Below are 16376 nucleotides of genomic sequence, written 5' to 3' on the forward strand. Positions count from 1 at the left end.
TGACAATTTACTGGGCTGGAATTCTAGCCACAAAAGTTCGTTCTTCTGGAAGTAAACCATTTCTTTTCTTTTCCTTCCTTCCTTCCTTTCTTTCTTTCTTTTTTTTTTTTTTTTTTTTGGTTTTTTCGAGACAGGGTTTCTCTGTATAGCCCTGGCTGTCCTGGAACTCACTCTGTAGACCAGGCTAGCCTCAAACTCTCAAACTCAGAAATCCGCCTGCCTCTGCCTCCCAAGTGCTGGGATTAAAGGCGTGGGCCACCACCGCCCAGTTGGAAGTAAACCATTTCAATACACTGATCTTAGAAAAGCAAAGAATTTGAAGTATGTTAAATGTTTTTATGAAAACCAAGTAAATGAGGCTTTGATAATCCATTTTTTAAAAGTATGCTCTAATTTTTCTTTATACATCATAAGGAGATAAAGTACATAGTAAAAAACGTAAAAGCTAAGTGTGAAAAGAATAAGATAAAAACTCCAAACTCACTCACATAAAGTATTAAAATGTTTTATAAAATGTTTCAAGAAGTTCAATTTCTTAGAAATTATTTTCTTAGACATAGCATCATATCATTTGCCTTTAATATCAGCACTGGGGAGGTTGAGGCAGGAGGGTCTCTGAGAGCACCAGGCCACCTAAGGCTACATAATGAGACCCTATCTCAAGATGGAAAAAGAAAAGAAAGAAAAAAAGGTATTTCCTTAGACTATTAGAAAAGAGTCCAGGGGAAAGTGGCGAAAGCATATAGACACATGAAAATGTCACAGCAGAACCATCTGTGTGAGTAAATGCACTGCTAAGTTATTTCCTTGCTGGGAGGTAGTGGCACATGTCTTTGATTTAACAAGCAATCATAAATACACTGGTCATATCGCATGTGAGCTAGATGTTATTTAGTCTAATACATGAGTTCTGTGGACTACGTGCTGTTTTTTCTGACATAGTATATACAATATCAAATCATCTTGGCTCTTCCTGTAAACACATAGTAAATACAGATTTAAATATACAAGAGAAGAACAACTGAACATATGGAGGACACTCGAATGAGCTACAAAAACATCGTAATAAACACTGAGTCAGAATGGTACAGTATACAGTATACTCCATCTCCCCCTGCTGCCACAGGGTGAAATAACATGATTTTTAAAATACTAGATTATCAAGGACTTTGGTTTTGGCGGTAATGACGTAGCTGGGCTGCCCTTGAACTCAGGCTCCTCCTGCCTCAGCCGCCCAGTGCTGAGCTCCAATGTGCAGTATCAAGCAGAGTTTACCAAAGTTATTTTTTAAGTGTTTCTTACTTTGTAACTAACAAATAGAACGAGTATTTTTAAATCCTCTTTTGAAGTCACAACAACAAAACAAAAAATAAAAACAGGACAGAATTAGTTATTTTGCACACACATTAAAGGATCAGCTCATCCTTCATGGTTGAGGGACATGAACGAATTTCTTTGCACATCTGTTCAGCTTAAGATCTCCAAGAGTTAACTCGTACCTCCATTGGTATGTGGTTTCTTCTTAAACGACACTGTATTAACCATGTCCCATTCTGCTTCATAACTGTTCTGGTGTTCCGATCCTCGGTGAGCTCGCTCTTTGGGAGCCTGAGTCCACTCTACAACTGAACTGGAGTCCTGAAACAATAACAAACACGTAAGTCTGAAGCTAGCAGACGCCACTGCACAACATCAGCGCCCCGTAAACGAGGTCCAAAAGCTGTGTCAGGCAGGCAGGCAGGCAGGCAGGCAGGCGGCAGGCAGGCAGGCGGCAGGCAGCAGGCAGGCAGCAGGCAGGCAGCAGGCAGGCAGCAGGCAGGCAGCAGGCAGGCCAGCCAGCTCTCCTCCTGGCAGTCAGGGTTGCCAATCAACATGTACAAGCCCCCCGAGGGCTCTAAGGGCTCCCACTCTCACTCTAAGTTGTGTATAGAGCTGTAACGTCTGAACATGGCAGCTATCTTATAAGAGAAGCAAAGCAAGAGGTAAAGATCACCCAGTTCCCCAATTGAGATTTATGGAAAGTAACTAACTGTAGGGATTTATTTAGGCCATTATGAATTTTCTGACAATAAAAATTAGCTAAAAGCAACATTAATCCATGATGTATAGCTATAACATATCTCTATATATACCTACTTTAGATATAACATGTGTAATATAAATATACATATCTATACATCATACACAGATGTGTATGATTTTGATTTTTTTTTTTTTTTTGGTTTGTTTTTTGGTTTTTTGGGGTTTTTTTGCTTTTCAAGACAGGGTTTCTCTGTGTAGCCCTGGCTGTCCTGGAACTCACTCTGTAGACCAGGGTGGCCTCTGCCTCTCAAGTGCTGGATTAAAGGCGTGCGCCACCACTGCCCAGCATGATTTTGATTTTAAAGAGAATAAAACCAAACATCTACTTCTGTACAAAGAACACTATATACAAGTTAAAGAGAACCTGAGACTCTAACCATAGCAGGCAAAAGAGAAATACCCAGACTACAAAACAATGCCTACAAACTTCGTGCAAACACACGGGAGCTGGTGAGATGCGTGAAAGTGTAAGCCTCTTGCTGCCAAGTGGTCAATGTGCGTTCAATTCCCGGAATGTGTACTGTCAAAGAACAGAGCTGCCTCCCACAGGCTGTCCTCTGACCTCCACATGCACGTGGACAGACACAGACACAAACAGGGAGAGAGAGAAAGAGAGAGAGAGAGAGAGGGAGAGAGGGAGGGAGGGAGGGAGGGAGGGAGGGAGGATCAGAAAGACAAAAAGAAACACAAGATAAATGAAATGTGAAAAAAAGACTACACATGGTCTGAACAAGGAAGTCAAAAAATAAAAGGGACTAGAGAAAAGCCTCCTTGCTCTTCCGGAGGACAAGGGTTTGATTTCCAGTACCTACATGTCAGCTAGCCCATCTGTTACTCCAGTTCCAGGGTGAACCATCACCCCCTCACTGCCCTCTCTACAGCCACAGTCAGCAATGAGAAAGAAGAGGGCTAAACGACCACCACAGAATCAGCCCATCCCACACAGCTCCCAACACCTACCTCCCCTGCAAACATAAACAGGCACAGAAATGGCAGGGTGCTAAAAAAACAAACCAACCAACCACAACAGGCTGGTTTCAATCACCTGTAACCCCAGTTCCAAGTACAGATTCAGACAAGTAATCTCTCTCTCTCTCTCTCTCTCTCTCTCTCTCTCTCTCTCTCTCTCTCTCTCACACACACACACACACACACACACACACACACACTCATAGACACACATGAAAATTAACAAAACTCCGGAAGAGTTTCGTATTTACTTTTAAAACTCTAAGTATGCCTGTGACTGTACGGACATACAACTGTGCACAGAAAGAAATTAGAGGACAACCTTTGGGAGTCATTTCAACCATGTTGGTTGAGGAGAACAAACAGGTCATCAGGCTTGGCAGCAAGGACCCTTGCCTACTGAGCCATCTTGCCAGCCCCCAGGGTTTTACACTTCACTACAAGATGTAAAACAGAGTTATCTGTGGCCGAGGAGAAACCACGTACGCTGAGACTTACCTGAAGTCCATGCAGATGATAAAGGAGCCGACATCCCCAGGTCTCTTGTTCGACTCAGCTGCCCAAACACTAACATCCAAGCCTGACTTCCTTTACGATAAAGTGAGCTAGCGCCAAGAAAAATAATGGGAACCCGAGAACCGCCCGCCACACAGAGACAGAAGAACCCCACTATTAGCAGGCCTAATCATAACGAGAGAGCTAACAGAATCTTGCTGGGACACCAGCTGTTAAATAAATAGGAGCCTAAAACTACAAAACCCTCTAAACATCAAGACAAGTGTGTAAGTAAAAGACTGGAGTTTAAAACAAACACATGATTAGCAAGAGGAACCATGCAGAGGAAATAGATCATACACAAAAATGTTTTAAAAATTATCTTTATGTTAGGTGTGGTGGCAACAAGTCTGTGATCCTTGAGAAGCAGAAGCAGAAGCAGAAGGGCCATGCTACACGGCGGATTCCAGGCTGCTCAGGAAGGGCTCTAGAGAGAGACCATCTCGGAGCTGAGGATACCCGAGATTTATCCTTAAACTCTTCAGAAACAAATGTCCATCGAGCCTGTGACATCTAAGCACCATGCTATCTATGTAAGGGACAGGGAGAGCGCTCAGAAAGGAAAGAAGCCTTAGACAATCGAAATGTAGCGGCTGGCTCAGTGGTTAAGAGGACCCAGGTTCAATCCCCATCTCTCCACTCTGGCTCATTCTCAGCCATCTGTGGCCCATTCTCAGGGAGTCAGGGCCCTCCTCTGGACTTCATGGGCACACTGCACACATATGCAGACATACAAGCAGGCAAAACACCTACATACATTAAAAAATGTATTAAAAAAAAAAACTAAGAAATTTTCCTAGAGAATAATATAGACAAAAAGTAACAAAGAAGAAATAGAAAAGAAAGTTCTTAAAGATTACAGGACTTATCCAGATGGCCTAAAAAGTTTCAGAATAAGAAAATCAGAAACAAAATTTAAAAAAAAATAAAATAAACTAGGCCTTATTAAAGTTACAAACTTGTGCTTCAAAAGGCATCTGAAAAGATAGCCTACAAAATGAGAAGAGAATGCTTGAGAATTCCCTACGTGGTTAAGAGGCTTGTTTCAAGGAGTCAGTAATAGGCCCGAGATAGCTCAGTGTACCTGGTGGCCCAAGTACAAGTCCCAGACTCCCCGTGGAAGCAGAGAACCAGAGAACCAGCTTGAGTTGTCCAGTGATCGCTGGTGCTGAGTGGTACATACAGATGGATGGAGGATAGGATGGATACATGGATGACAGATGAATGGATGATAGACAGACAAACAGACAAATAAAGCTAAGGCTGGGCACGGTGGTGGTGTAGCACTCAGAAGGATCTCTGTGAGTTCAAGGTTACTCTGGTTTTACATGGTAAGCTCTAAGTCAGCAAGAGTTTTTTTAAAAAAAGACAAACAAATGGCAAAGCACTTAAGAGCAGTTATCTATCCAAAGAAAATACACATGTAATCTGATGAAATGATGCCCCATGTTACTCATTAGAAGAACAAAAAGAGCCGGGCGGTGGCGGTGCACGCCTTTAGTCCCAGCACTTGGGAGGCAGAGGCAGGTGGATTTCTGAGTTCGAGGACAGCCTGGTCTACAGAGTGAGTTCCAGGACAGCCAGGGCTACACAGAGAAACCCTGTCTCGAAAAACAAAACAAAACAAAAAAGAAAAGAAAAAGAAAAGGAAAAACAAAAACAAAATCAAAACCACAATGGCATACTAATTACTAATACCTACAGGCAGACTAGCATGCCCTGTGCCCTTTAAAATAAAAAGTAAATGTGACTGCACTTAGATACCAGTTCTTTACAGATACAAAAAAATTAAAATGTGCCCTAATCCAAATCATGCATATTTTCTCTCATTTGCGGAACCTAGATTTGTGTATCTGTGTTACAGGTATTTCTTTGGGACCGCCAACTCCAGAATACAACCTGGAGACATTTATCATAAATGCCTATGCCTTATAGCTGGGCTTGTTCCCAACTAGCTCGTAACTTATTAACCCATTTATTCTATTCTAATTCTGCCATGTGGCTTGTTAGTTACAGATCCTTAGTCCCAGTTTGCTTCTTCCCTGTTTCTCTGGCAAATCCCCTGCCTCCTCCTTCCCAGAGTCCTAGCTCTTCTTCAAAGTCCAACCTTCTACTTCCTGCCTTTGCTATTGGCCATCAGCTTTGTAATAAACCAATCAGAGGGTGAAAGAGGGAATGCTTACAAAACAGTGAGACAAGTGATACTTAATACCAAAATCCTGCCTGCAATCAGATCTCTGCCCATTCAAAAATCAGCATTCATGTAAGGCAGAGTTGATCTTTACACAGTGCATAAAAATATCACTCCAACCTTTATTTGTGTGTGTATGGGTAACTGGAGATGAGGGATGGGGACCTTAGGTGGTGGAAGGGAGGAGGAGAAAATGACGTGTGCCGCACAGAAAATGGATCTACTGTAGGAGGAAGAGCACCAGCACAAAGGGGGCAGGGAGACGGAGTTTTTAAGAAGATATGTCAAGGCACGTTCTGCAGAAGTAGACATAGGTAAAGAATGCTCTGTTCAAGTAGACATGTGAAGGAACATTTCACTAAAGCAGACACACATAAAGGATGCTTTGCTAAAGCAATCATGTAAAAAGACACAAGAAGCCAAGAAGGACCCAACAGATGGTAGATGACACTGGATGGTATTGGTGTGCCTTGCCATTCATTTATGTTCACCCTTTGTCATGGCTTCATAGAAACACACACATACAACACACCAAAAAAACTTCTTGTGGTGGTCTGGTGGCTTCTTGCCGTTTCTGAACCCATGCTGACTAACAGAGTGGTGTCAGCTGATACAGACTCACATGGTGTTTTGCTGAGGCAAGACCCATTATAGACTGGTAATGTTTGGAGGGAGTATAAATCTGACCCAACAGACAGTGATGGGGACATAGCCAGCCTTGCAACACTTAGCTGGTCTCTCATCTTCACTGAGTTGACAGAGGCCCAGCAGAGAACTCCTGGCATCCCTGCTGGTCCTGGTCATGTCTGCTGACTTACAGATTGAGATGGCTGTTTCTGATGGGTCATACCTCTGCTGCTGATTCATGTTTGCTGTCCTGACACTACTGAACTAAACTGATGGTATATATTCTGACAATGCAGATTAGATTAGCTCCAAAGAACTACTTCTAAAATGCCCACTTCCCCACATCCTCATCTTCCCACTGCCTCTGGTGGGTGGTGGGCTAGAAGGGAGGTTAGAGCGTTTAAGAACCATTATTAAATTGAGGTTTTAAAAAACTTAAGCCTACACAGGGCAAGGCATTAGAGCAAAGTGGTATATAAGACACATACATGCCTACAAACTTACATATACACACACAAAAAGAAAAGCATTCTCTAAGTGGTATTTTTTAAATACCTTTCCAGCATAAAGAATACTAGAAGAATCTAATGCATCATCCAATGGTCGCCAGTCCACTATTACTTCAGCATCCTACAAAAAGAAATTACAAAATATATTTAGAATTCATCAAGAAAATCTGAGCATCCTGACAAAAGAAGCCATGAATTATATTTATAATTCATCAATATATTATATTCTTAATCCATTTTTTACTTCTAAATGCAAAATAAAAATTTAGGTCCTTAAATATTAGTATTTTACACCTGCTAACATCATTATTTAATAATTATAGAAATTTAATTCTAATTATTTTTTATTATGAAAAAATTGTATTACTGTAATGATTACCTAACCCTTTTTCTTTGGTGAGACAGGATACCTCTGGTGCCCTGGCTGTCCTGGAACTCGCTGGCCTTGAAACCACTGAGATCCACCTGCCTCTGCCTCCCAAGTCTAGGACTAAAGGTGTGTCCCAACATGCCCAGCTTCATGTACACATTTAAAATCATGCATGATTTTTGTCAGTTTACCTAAGGTATTCTGTTGCTAGCATTATTTCGATGTTAAATTTACAACAATTGTTCAAATATACACTATGTCATGGTTTCTTTGGAAACTCTGTGTCATGTGATGTTTTCCTGGAGCAGACATGTGAGAGAGCATACGATGTTTAGCTGGAGCGGACACTTGAGAGGGTGCATGATGAGATCTCATGGTATTCCAGACTGATTCTTGCTTGTCTCTCCTGCCAATTTGGTGGAGCCTGTGGTTTCTACTGAATCAAGCTGCTACTGATTCATGTTGGGTGTTTGCTATTGGACTGAACTGCTGATATCCTGACAATGAAGACTGCAAGAGCCCCAAAAACTTCTAAGCAGGTCTATAACCTCCTTTTCCTACCTTTGGTCAATGAGCTAGAAGAGAGGCTGAAGCTCTAACCCTAAGTAAAGTAGGTTTAGAGACAAATCTAAGCCAGTCGTCATCTTACATATAAAATCCAGACGCTTTTCCTGAAAAGAATCACCATCATAAACCATTATTAAATAAATCATCAGAAACTCACCTTTTCTAAAACACGCAATATTCCTGAAATTAAGCTGTCTTGGTCATTTGCCTTTCCACAAGATGAGTGAATATATACCCCTTCTTGTTCATATATAATCTGAAACAGCAAAACAAGATTATCATTACACTGTTTCCCTTGTACATGCATGTGTATGCTTGCGTGCATGTGTGTATCACGCACATGTGTCTCCCTTCTCAGAGCTGGAATGGTAGGTTTGCCTCGACGGCCGCTACAGATCTGAGCCCAGCCTGCACGGCCAATGCTTCCCTGTGAGCCCACACTTTTGATTTCAACATTTCTTAAAAATAACTGAGATGTGTTCTTTTTTTTACTTTTTAAATGTTTTATGTACCTGTGTGTTTTGCTTACATGCAATGTCTAATCACCATTTGCAGGCCTGGTCCCTGTGGAGGCCAGAAGGTGGCATCAGATCCTCGAACTGGAGAGTCAGACAACTGGACCCATGTGGATACAAGGGATTGGACATGAGTCCTCCAGGCGAGCAGTCACAGCTCCTCACATCTCTCCAGTCCCCACGGTGTTTCCTTCTAACACTGTTCACGCGTCTCATACCCCATATACAAATCATCACAGCTTGATTGGGACAAGTAGTAGTTCAGATTCGTGAATGTGAACTTATAATGGACATTTCAGGAACAGGGCCAAATACAAATATAAAATTCTTCTGTATTCTATATATGCCTTATATATACACAGTCTGAAGACAACTCAATAGGTTTGAAGTGCCTTGAATGCAAACTGTCAGGTGAAGTTAAGGTGTGGAATTTTCTATCTGTAGTGTCAACTCAGCACTGAAATACTTTAGATTTGGGAACATCACAGATTCTGGATGTTCAGATTAGAAGTGTCAGCCTGTATTAAACACCACACAGACCTCATGAAGCTTCGGCCATGGTGAATTACAAGGAGATTTGCTTCAATACACATGAATAGTTCTTTTTCATATTGGTAAAAACCACACTCCTACCCATCTCTATAATAATGATGTCTGAGTAAATGCTATGTGCCTAATGCATAAATCCGTCTATTCTAGTCTAGAGTTCAGATAACCATCAGTGATACAATGCTATGTGCCTAATGCATAAATCCGTCTATTCTAGTCTAGAGTCGGGATAACCATCAGTGATACAATGCTTGCCTAGCAGGCACAAAGCCCTGGGTTTATTTCCAGCCACAAACACAACACTAATAGCAGCAATACTTTAATATTTTAAGGTAAGCATTGAGTTCAAACTAAAAATCTACATGAAAATCTCCAAAAGCTCAAACAATAAGCTATAAGGAGCGGGTGCTTTCCATGGACTCCTACAGCAGCACTGTCTCTGAGATCATGCTGCTGTGACTTTAACACGGGCAGAAACTTTAGGAATAATACAGGAATTTTCCCCTGCCCCATCTCCAGTGAACACACAGATCTTCCCCTCCAAACGTCAGTCCCCCACCCACTGCTCTGTCCCATGCCCCATCATCAACAGCAGGCACTTATGGGAACCCACAGGCCACTCTGACCAGGGAAGGAGTCTAACTGCAGATCTTCACCTCACCCTCCATTCCTCTAAACCCAATCTTCTACCTTCATCCCTAACTCTGTAGCAGACCTGGTGTGCCCTCTTCTCATCTCTGCCCCCACTCCCAGGGGACTAAGCAGATCCTGGAGGTACACCCTGCCTTCCTCTCTCCTGTGACCCCATCAGCACCTGCCACAGCTATTCAGCTCCAGTACCCAGAACCACATCTTACCTGGAACCCCAGTGTCCACACCTATCAGGACCCTAGCATAACTGCAACATACAGCCACCACATTTAAGAAACAGAAAGACAAACAAAACAGAAACCAAGAAACGAGACACGCGCACTCCACCCCCTAAAGGCAAGACCTAAAATTATAATCTTCCCAATCCCAGATGCCAGGACAAAAACACAATCAGTAACAACCAGGACAGTAGGGCTCCACTACACCCAGGCAACCTTACCACAGCAGGCCCTTAGTATTCCAACACAGCTGAAGCACAACACAAAGACCTTAAGACAGCCTTATGAGGAAATGACTAACTCCTTTAAAGAAATCTATGAAAGCCGGGCAGTGGTGGCACACGCCTTTAATCCCAGCACTTGGGAGGCAGAGGCAGGTGGATTTCTGAGTTCGAGGCCAGACTGGTCTACAGAGTGAGTACCAGGACAGCCAGGGCTACAGAGAAACCCTGTCTTGAAAGACCAAAAAAAAAAAAAAAAAAAAAAAAAATTCTAAACTATATCTGTACTGTCTGTAGAAGACAGTCGTCTTTAGCTTTCTAATTCTAAAGGTATAACTTTAACTTCTAGAAATTTGTTAAGTCTGCCTCAAAAAGCAAATAGAACATGACTGATTTGCCGAACTACTAAATGTTATGAAATCTCCATTTCTGTGTATTCTATATCCTCTGAACTCAACCAGATTAAGAAGTATTTAATACAAAAAAGCATCTGTATTACATACATACACATTCTTCCGACTTTCCCCTGAACAATACAACACATCTGCAATTTACGTAGCTCTTCTATTATACAGGTGCTACAACAGAGCGAGCGTGAGAAGATGCGCAGATTACATGCAAAACATTAAAATAAATATTTACAAACGACCATGGATGGTAGTGCATGCATTTAATCCTAGCACTCAGGAGACAGGAGTAGACAGATGTCTGAGTTCCAGGCCAGAAGGACCACACGAGGCTCTGTGTAAATAAATCAACAGTATCTGCTAAGGTGAGGCTAGTGAGAAGCTCAGCAGATAAAAGCATGCAGCCTCATGACCAAAGTTGGAGCCCCAGATCCTGTGGAAAGCTGACTCCCCAGTTATCTTCTGGGCCATTCATACATATGTCATGGAATGCACACACGAACACAAACATACACACACACACTTTTTTAGAATATTTAAGATGCCCAAGCAGCTGAGTGCATATATAAAACGTCTAATGACATGCTACTTACTAACGTTAGTAGACTTTAGCAAAGGAACCAAACCAGATAACTTATTAAAATAACTCTGAAGCCAGGCACTATAGAACCTGCCTATAGTCTCAGCACTTGGGAGGCTGAAGCAGACGCATAAAGAGTTTAAGGTAATCCACAGCCTTATAACAAGTTCAAGGCCAACCCTGGTTTTCATGAGCTGCTATTGACTGAAATGATGCTGAGGAAAGGATGATGATGATATTAATAATAATAATAATTAGCCGGGCAGTGGTGGCGCACACCTTTAGTCCCAGCACTTGGGAGGCAGAGGCAGGCAGATTTCTGAGTTCGAGGCCAGCCTGGTCTACAGAGTGAGTTCCAGGACAGCCAGGGCTACACAGAGAAACCCTGTCTCAAAAAAAAAAACAACAAAACAACAAAAACAAAACAAAAACAAAAAAACAAAAACAAAAGCTCCGAGGAGCTGTAGAAAATGATTTATAACAAATTTGCTAACCTAGATTTTAACAATAAATGTTAAAATTAAAGCGCACAAATGAGCCATTGCAAGTCAAGTCAATGTGGCAGATGGAAACAGATGCACCATTGCGCCGAGTCCTAACAAAGCTGAGAAGAGAGCACACACCCAGCACAGTGGTGAGCTGGGATACTCCAGCTTCTGCACTGATGTGGAACTGAGTTATTACATTGCCACCAACTAGTTCCAAAAACTAAGGATAAATGAAAAGCCTTCAACTAAAATACTCATTAACACGCTGAAGGTAAAACCCTTGCCCTAAAGCTCTCCAGATCTGGAAACTCAACAGCTACTTCACAATACCCACTTTAACAACTATGTGAACGTCATAAAGTAATCCACAGTCAAAAACGGCTTCAAAAATTCAGTTTATTTAAACGCTACTTGGCTTACAGAAAACAATGTAGGCTTTTAGCTACCGAGAGCATCCTCAGGGAAAGGCGTGTGGGTTCCGATACACCACTGTGCTCTGAAGCAGCTAACTGCCGTCTCCACGTGCACTCACATCTTAGACTGTTATGCTCTGCATGGACCTGTTCTTCATATACTGCCAGGCTATCAGAAAATCCCGACCAGCTAATCACCTGAAAGCTTTCTCCCTCCAGACTCTATGTCCTATCGTCTGTCAGCCTTTCCTCTTCGCTCGCATGCGCTCTTCCATCCTGCCCCGGTTATCTCCAGTTATCTATGTATGTCACAGATGACCAGAGCTACACAGCGTCCTTATAAACCACTCGTCTGACTGACTACATCTTACCCGTGTGGATTCCTCTGGCCTCACCCTTCACCTCTACTATGGTGACACACTACACTTCCTGACACACACAATCTTTCTGCCTCTGCGTTCCCGTTCCCTGAAACTCTTGAGTGTTTTTCCATGTGACTACTATACCTCAAACACTTTACTATCCCTCCTCTCTACAAACAACTTCTGCCAACCCTTCAAAAGAGAACAAGCCTGTCGGACTCCTCGGTCCACTGCCCAGTCCACTCCATCTGACTTACAAGGGTCTCATCTTCACAGTTTAAGGAATGGAGTGACACTTACAGTTATTTCTTCAACTCCAGCTAAGGAATTTAGAAATTTGAAGTTTATCCTGAGGACAAAGAAAATGCACTGGAGTTCCAACGGGGGAATGTCTATAGTCAGCCTTCCAAGCCAGTAGACTGTCTTACCAGCCAATGGTGAACAGCTGCAGTAACCCGAGTGGACAGATCTGTGCCACATTCAACTACATCAGTGGTGGCAGGAAGACGTGGAGAAGTCAGAACAATAGGACTGTGTTGCTTGACTCTGGGAGGTGAAGGGAAGAAGAGTCAAGAATAAAGCTGGTACACAGACACAATTTATAGAGACACAGCGGGAGTCTCTTAAGAGTGGGCCTTGAGGCATACAAAGTGTAGCACTTCTCAATGAAAGGTGGGCCTGAGGCTTCATAAGGACACCAGTATACAAAATAATGTCAGACAGGAGCGAGACAAAACAATCTCGGAGTCCGAGGAGTTCCGAAATGACTCGATGGATGGTGTCTCTTCTGCTGGCAATTACATATATATTATAGTACAAGAAGCACAAAGAGCTGCAGCAAGTAAAATCGCAGACTCACATGGTGGGTGAGGACTGACTCCCTTAAATTGTAACCCTCCACACACAGCTAGGTCATGCTGCACACAATGATAAATCAAAAGTAGTTTACATTTTAAACAATGTAATCTAAAATCCACTGTGGGACATAACTGACCCAGCACTGAGATGTGAACAGGAAGATCAAAGTCTCACAGCTAGCCCTGGGTTCCACAGTTAAGTTCAAGACTTAATATGAAATCAGGTATCAATAAACAAAGGAGATAAAACAAAGCAAAAATCCACGTTTAATCACCCTTACATCCAAAGAACCCACCATATAAGCTAATCACTATCACTAAAAAAAAAAATTTAAAGGGTATATTCCTATAGCAACCTAGTTAACTACCACAATATAAGAAAGACCCCAGTAAAGGGGAAAACTCTCCGGGACAATCTACTAAACACTAAGAATATTCTTGGTAGAGTGCCTAGTATACACAAAGCTATGGATTGTGGCCCCACATAAACTTGATATGGTGCATGGTACCTGTGATTTCAGATTTTGGGATGTGAGAAAATCAGATCTTCAATGACATCCTCAGCTACATAGCAATTTCAAAGCCACCTAAACTACAAGAGACTCACTCTGCCTTAAAAAAAAAAAAAATGTTTAAGAGTATTTCTCCACTCAACAGGAGGAAATCATGTCTGCTACTGGAAACCTAGCCAACTATGCAGGGCTATAAAGTCACTGATCTCGGAGAACCCATAACCACCATTTTCCTAAACCAGTATAATCCCTAACAACAATCTATGAACATTTGTTCTTATACGCACAGTAAGTCCAGTCCTCACCTCTCAGCAAGGAAACGTCTCTTTACAACAGAGATCATTACAGAAAAGCACCACCAACCAAAAGAGTGTGGAGCTCAATCCCAGTGGATACACCTACACACCTATGTCTCAGGGATCTTTGGGGAAGAAGGGACCGAAAGACTGTAAGAGGCAAAGGACCAGGGAGTTTGCTGTGGGACTGTACTTCCTAGGACTGTCAGAAACTACACGAACATGAACCATGAGCTGAAGGAGAACAACAGACATGATGAAGTAGAGGACTGAAAACTCCTGAGATCCCAGCTCTGCACCAGAAACTACAGGCAACTCCAACACCAAATGGTCAGCCCTGAAAACACGCACAGTAACACAGACTGAGCAGGTTATATTTATGTATCTAGGCATATGTAGATACGCATAAGTATTACAACAATGAAAAAGGGGGCCATGAATTTGAGAGTAAAGGATGTATATGGGAAGGTTTAGAAGGAAAAAAGAGAAGGTACAAATGATGTAACTATATTATAATACCAAAACGTAAAAAAATTAAAAAGTGATGGCTTATCTCAAAATAAAATCTGAAAAAAAGAATATTCTTTACCTTTCCAAAGCATTAATGACTTCACAAGACTATAAAAAAATTTAAAAGAAAATGGATGTGGCCAACTTTAACCCATGCAATAAATTCTTACTAAAAAAAAGTCTTCAAAACAAATTCTGAGAGAATAATTGCTGATTTCCCAATGGTTTCAAGGTGTTCAAAACAAACAAACAAAATGAACAGAACAAGGGCCTAGGGAAATGGTTCCACAGGTAAAGGCACTTGATGCCAAGCCTGACAACACGAGTTCAATGCCCACAGCACAGACAGTAGGGGAAAACTTGACCCCAGCAAGTTGTCCTCTGACCTTGACATATACACACCATTCACAGGCCCACACACATACATACACACAAATTTTCTTTTAAAAGTTTTGGGGGTTTGTTTGTTTTACTACCACAAGGCAATAAAGATGGGTAAAATAGCTGCCAGGCAAGCGGAAACTGATCCCCAAAGCCCAGATAAAGGCAGAAAAAGAAAACCACCTAAAACCGCTCACCTCCAACCTCCATATCCACACCAGGGAAGGTGGCATTAATGGGCTCATCTCTCGCACTCTAATTCCCTCCTCATCTTCTATATCTGCTGCTCTTTTCATTGAGTATCTACAATGTCGGGTCTAAGCAAGGTGCAGGTGAACTGTTTCAAACTCTGATTTTACAGATAGACAACTGTCAATCTACAGGCCATCAGAATATAAAGGTCCTCTAAAACTGTCACCCACTCCACTGACTCCAAGCTCTTACTGTGTATCTTATTTAGACAAGGTAGAGGATAAGTGTGTGTGTCTTTCTTCTGAAAACTCTGGTCTAGAAACCCTGAGAGCAACCACTATGTGATATATCCCCCATGCCCGGTATAGTTGGGAACAAATGTATTAATATTTGCAGAGTGAGACTGGGAACTGTAACCAGCAGAGGATGCCAAAAACTCTTTCAAGCTATCTTTTTTTCCTTTCCTTCATCTCAGGATGCCGTTCTCTTCACTGTTAAAGCAGAAGCAGGCTAGTTGTCACAGTGTTTCTACTTATCTCACTATCCAGAGGAGCATGCCGCCACTCCCTATTTGATTGCCTTTTGAAAACATGGTTCTATACAGACACAGCAAAGAAAATTAGCTAACTTCTAAGAACTAATCAGGGTTGCCAATCAAACTCTGACCCACTTTCAAAACTACAAGAAAAATGCCTATATAAGAATAAGTCTATGCACATTGTGCTGGATGGACTTTTCTGTCAGTTGACACAAGCAAGCAGAGTCATTTGAAAAGAGAAAACCTCCTTGAAGTTACAGACTGCCCTGTAGGCAAGCCTGTGAGGCATTTTCTTGATTAATGAATGATGGTTGCATGGTCCAGCCCTCTGTGCATGGTACTACCTGCCCCTGGGCAGATGTTCCAGGTTATACAGGAAAAGCAAACTGAACAAGTCCAAAGGAGCAAGGTTTTCCTCTCTAGTCTCTACTGCAGTTCCTGCCTGACTTCCTTCAGTGCTGGACTGTGACCTGGTAGTTGTAAGATAAAATGAGCCCTTTCCGCCCCACGTTGCTCTTGGTCATAGTGTTGCATCACAGAAATAGAAACCTAAGACCCCCACAAACTGATCAACGATGGGAGAATTCAATGCACTCTACTGGTATTCTGTGTTTACTCAACTATGCACTGGCTCGCACTGCAGGATGTCTGGGAGTTGTTTCCGCTTTAGTTTTCCTTTCACCAATAGAAACAGGCACACTGTGTAATCACATTTATATTGCACAGTAGGAAAAGAGTCACAGAAGACTACGTTTTGTGAGCTAAACTCAAACTAGTGTGCTGTGGGGTGGGGTCTTTAAAGAGTGGAGCAGGCTT

The 16376-nt window shown here is 42.1% G+C and overlaps 1 protein-coding gene across 1 annotated transcript in view; it reads right to left on the minus strand.

Moving 5' to 3' along the window:
* The window catches only part of Tbc1d15 (TBC1 domain family member 15), a 51627-nt gene that overhangs the window by 32077 nt on the left and 3174 nt on the right, over nt 1–16376 (minus strand). Inside the window, exons 2-4 of the mRNA XM_028759104.1 lie at nt 8028–8126; nt 6980–7054; nt 1500–1638 (exon numbers count right to left, since the gene is read on the minus strand). Coding sequence (XP_028614937.1) covers nt 1500–1638; nt 6980–7054; nt 8028–8126 — 313 coding nt within the window. The remainder of the gene's footprint in view (nt 1–1499; nt 1639–6979; nt 7055–8027; nt 8127–16376) is intronic.

The sequence above is a fragment of the Grammomys surdaster genome, unplaced genomic scaffold (genome assembly GCF_004785775.1).
Source record: "Grammomys surdaster isolate TR1022 unplaced genomic scaffold, NIH_TR_1.0 126271, whole genome shotgun sequence".
Taxonomy (NCBI): Eukaryota; Metazoa; Chordata; class Mammalia; order Rodentia; family Muridae; genus Grammomys; species Grammomys surdaster.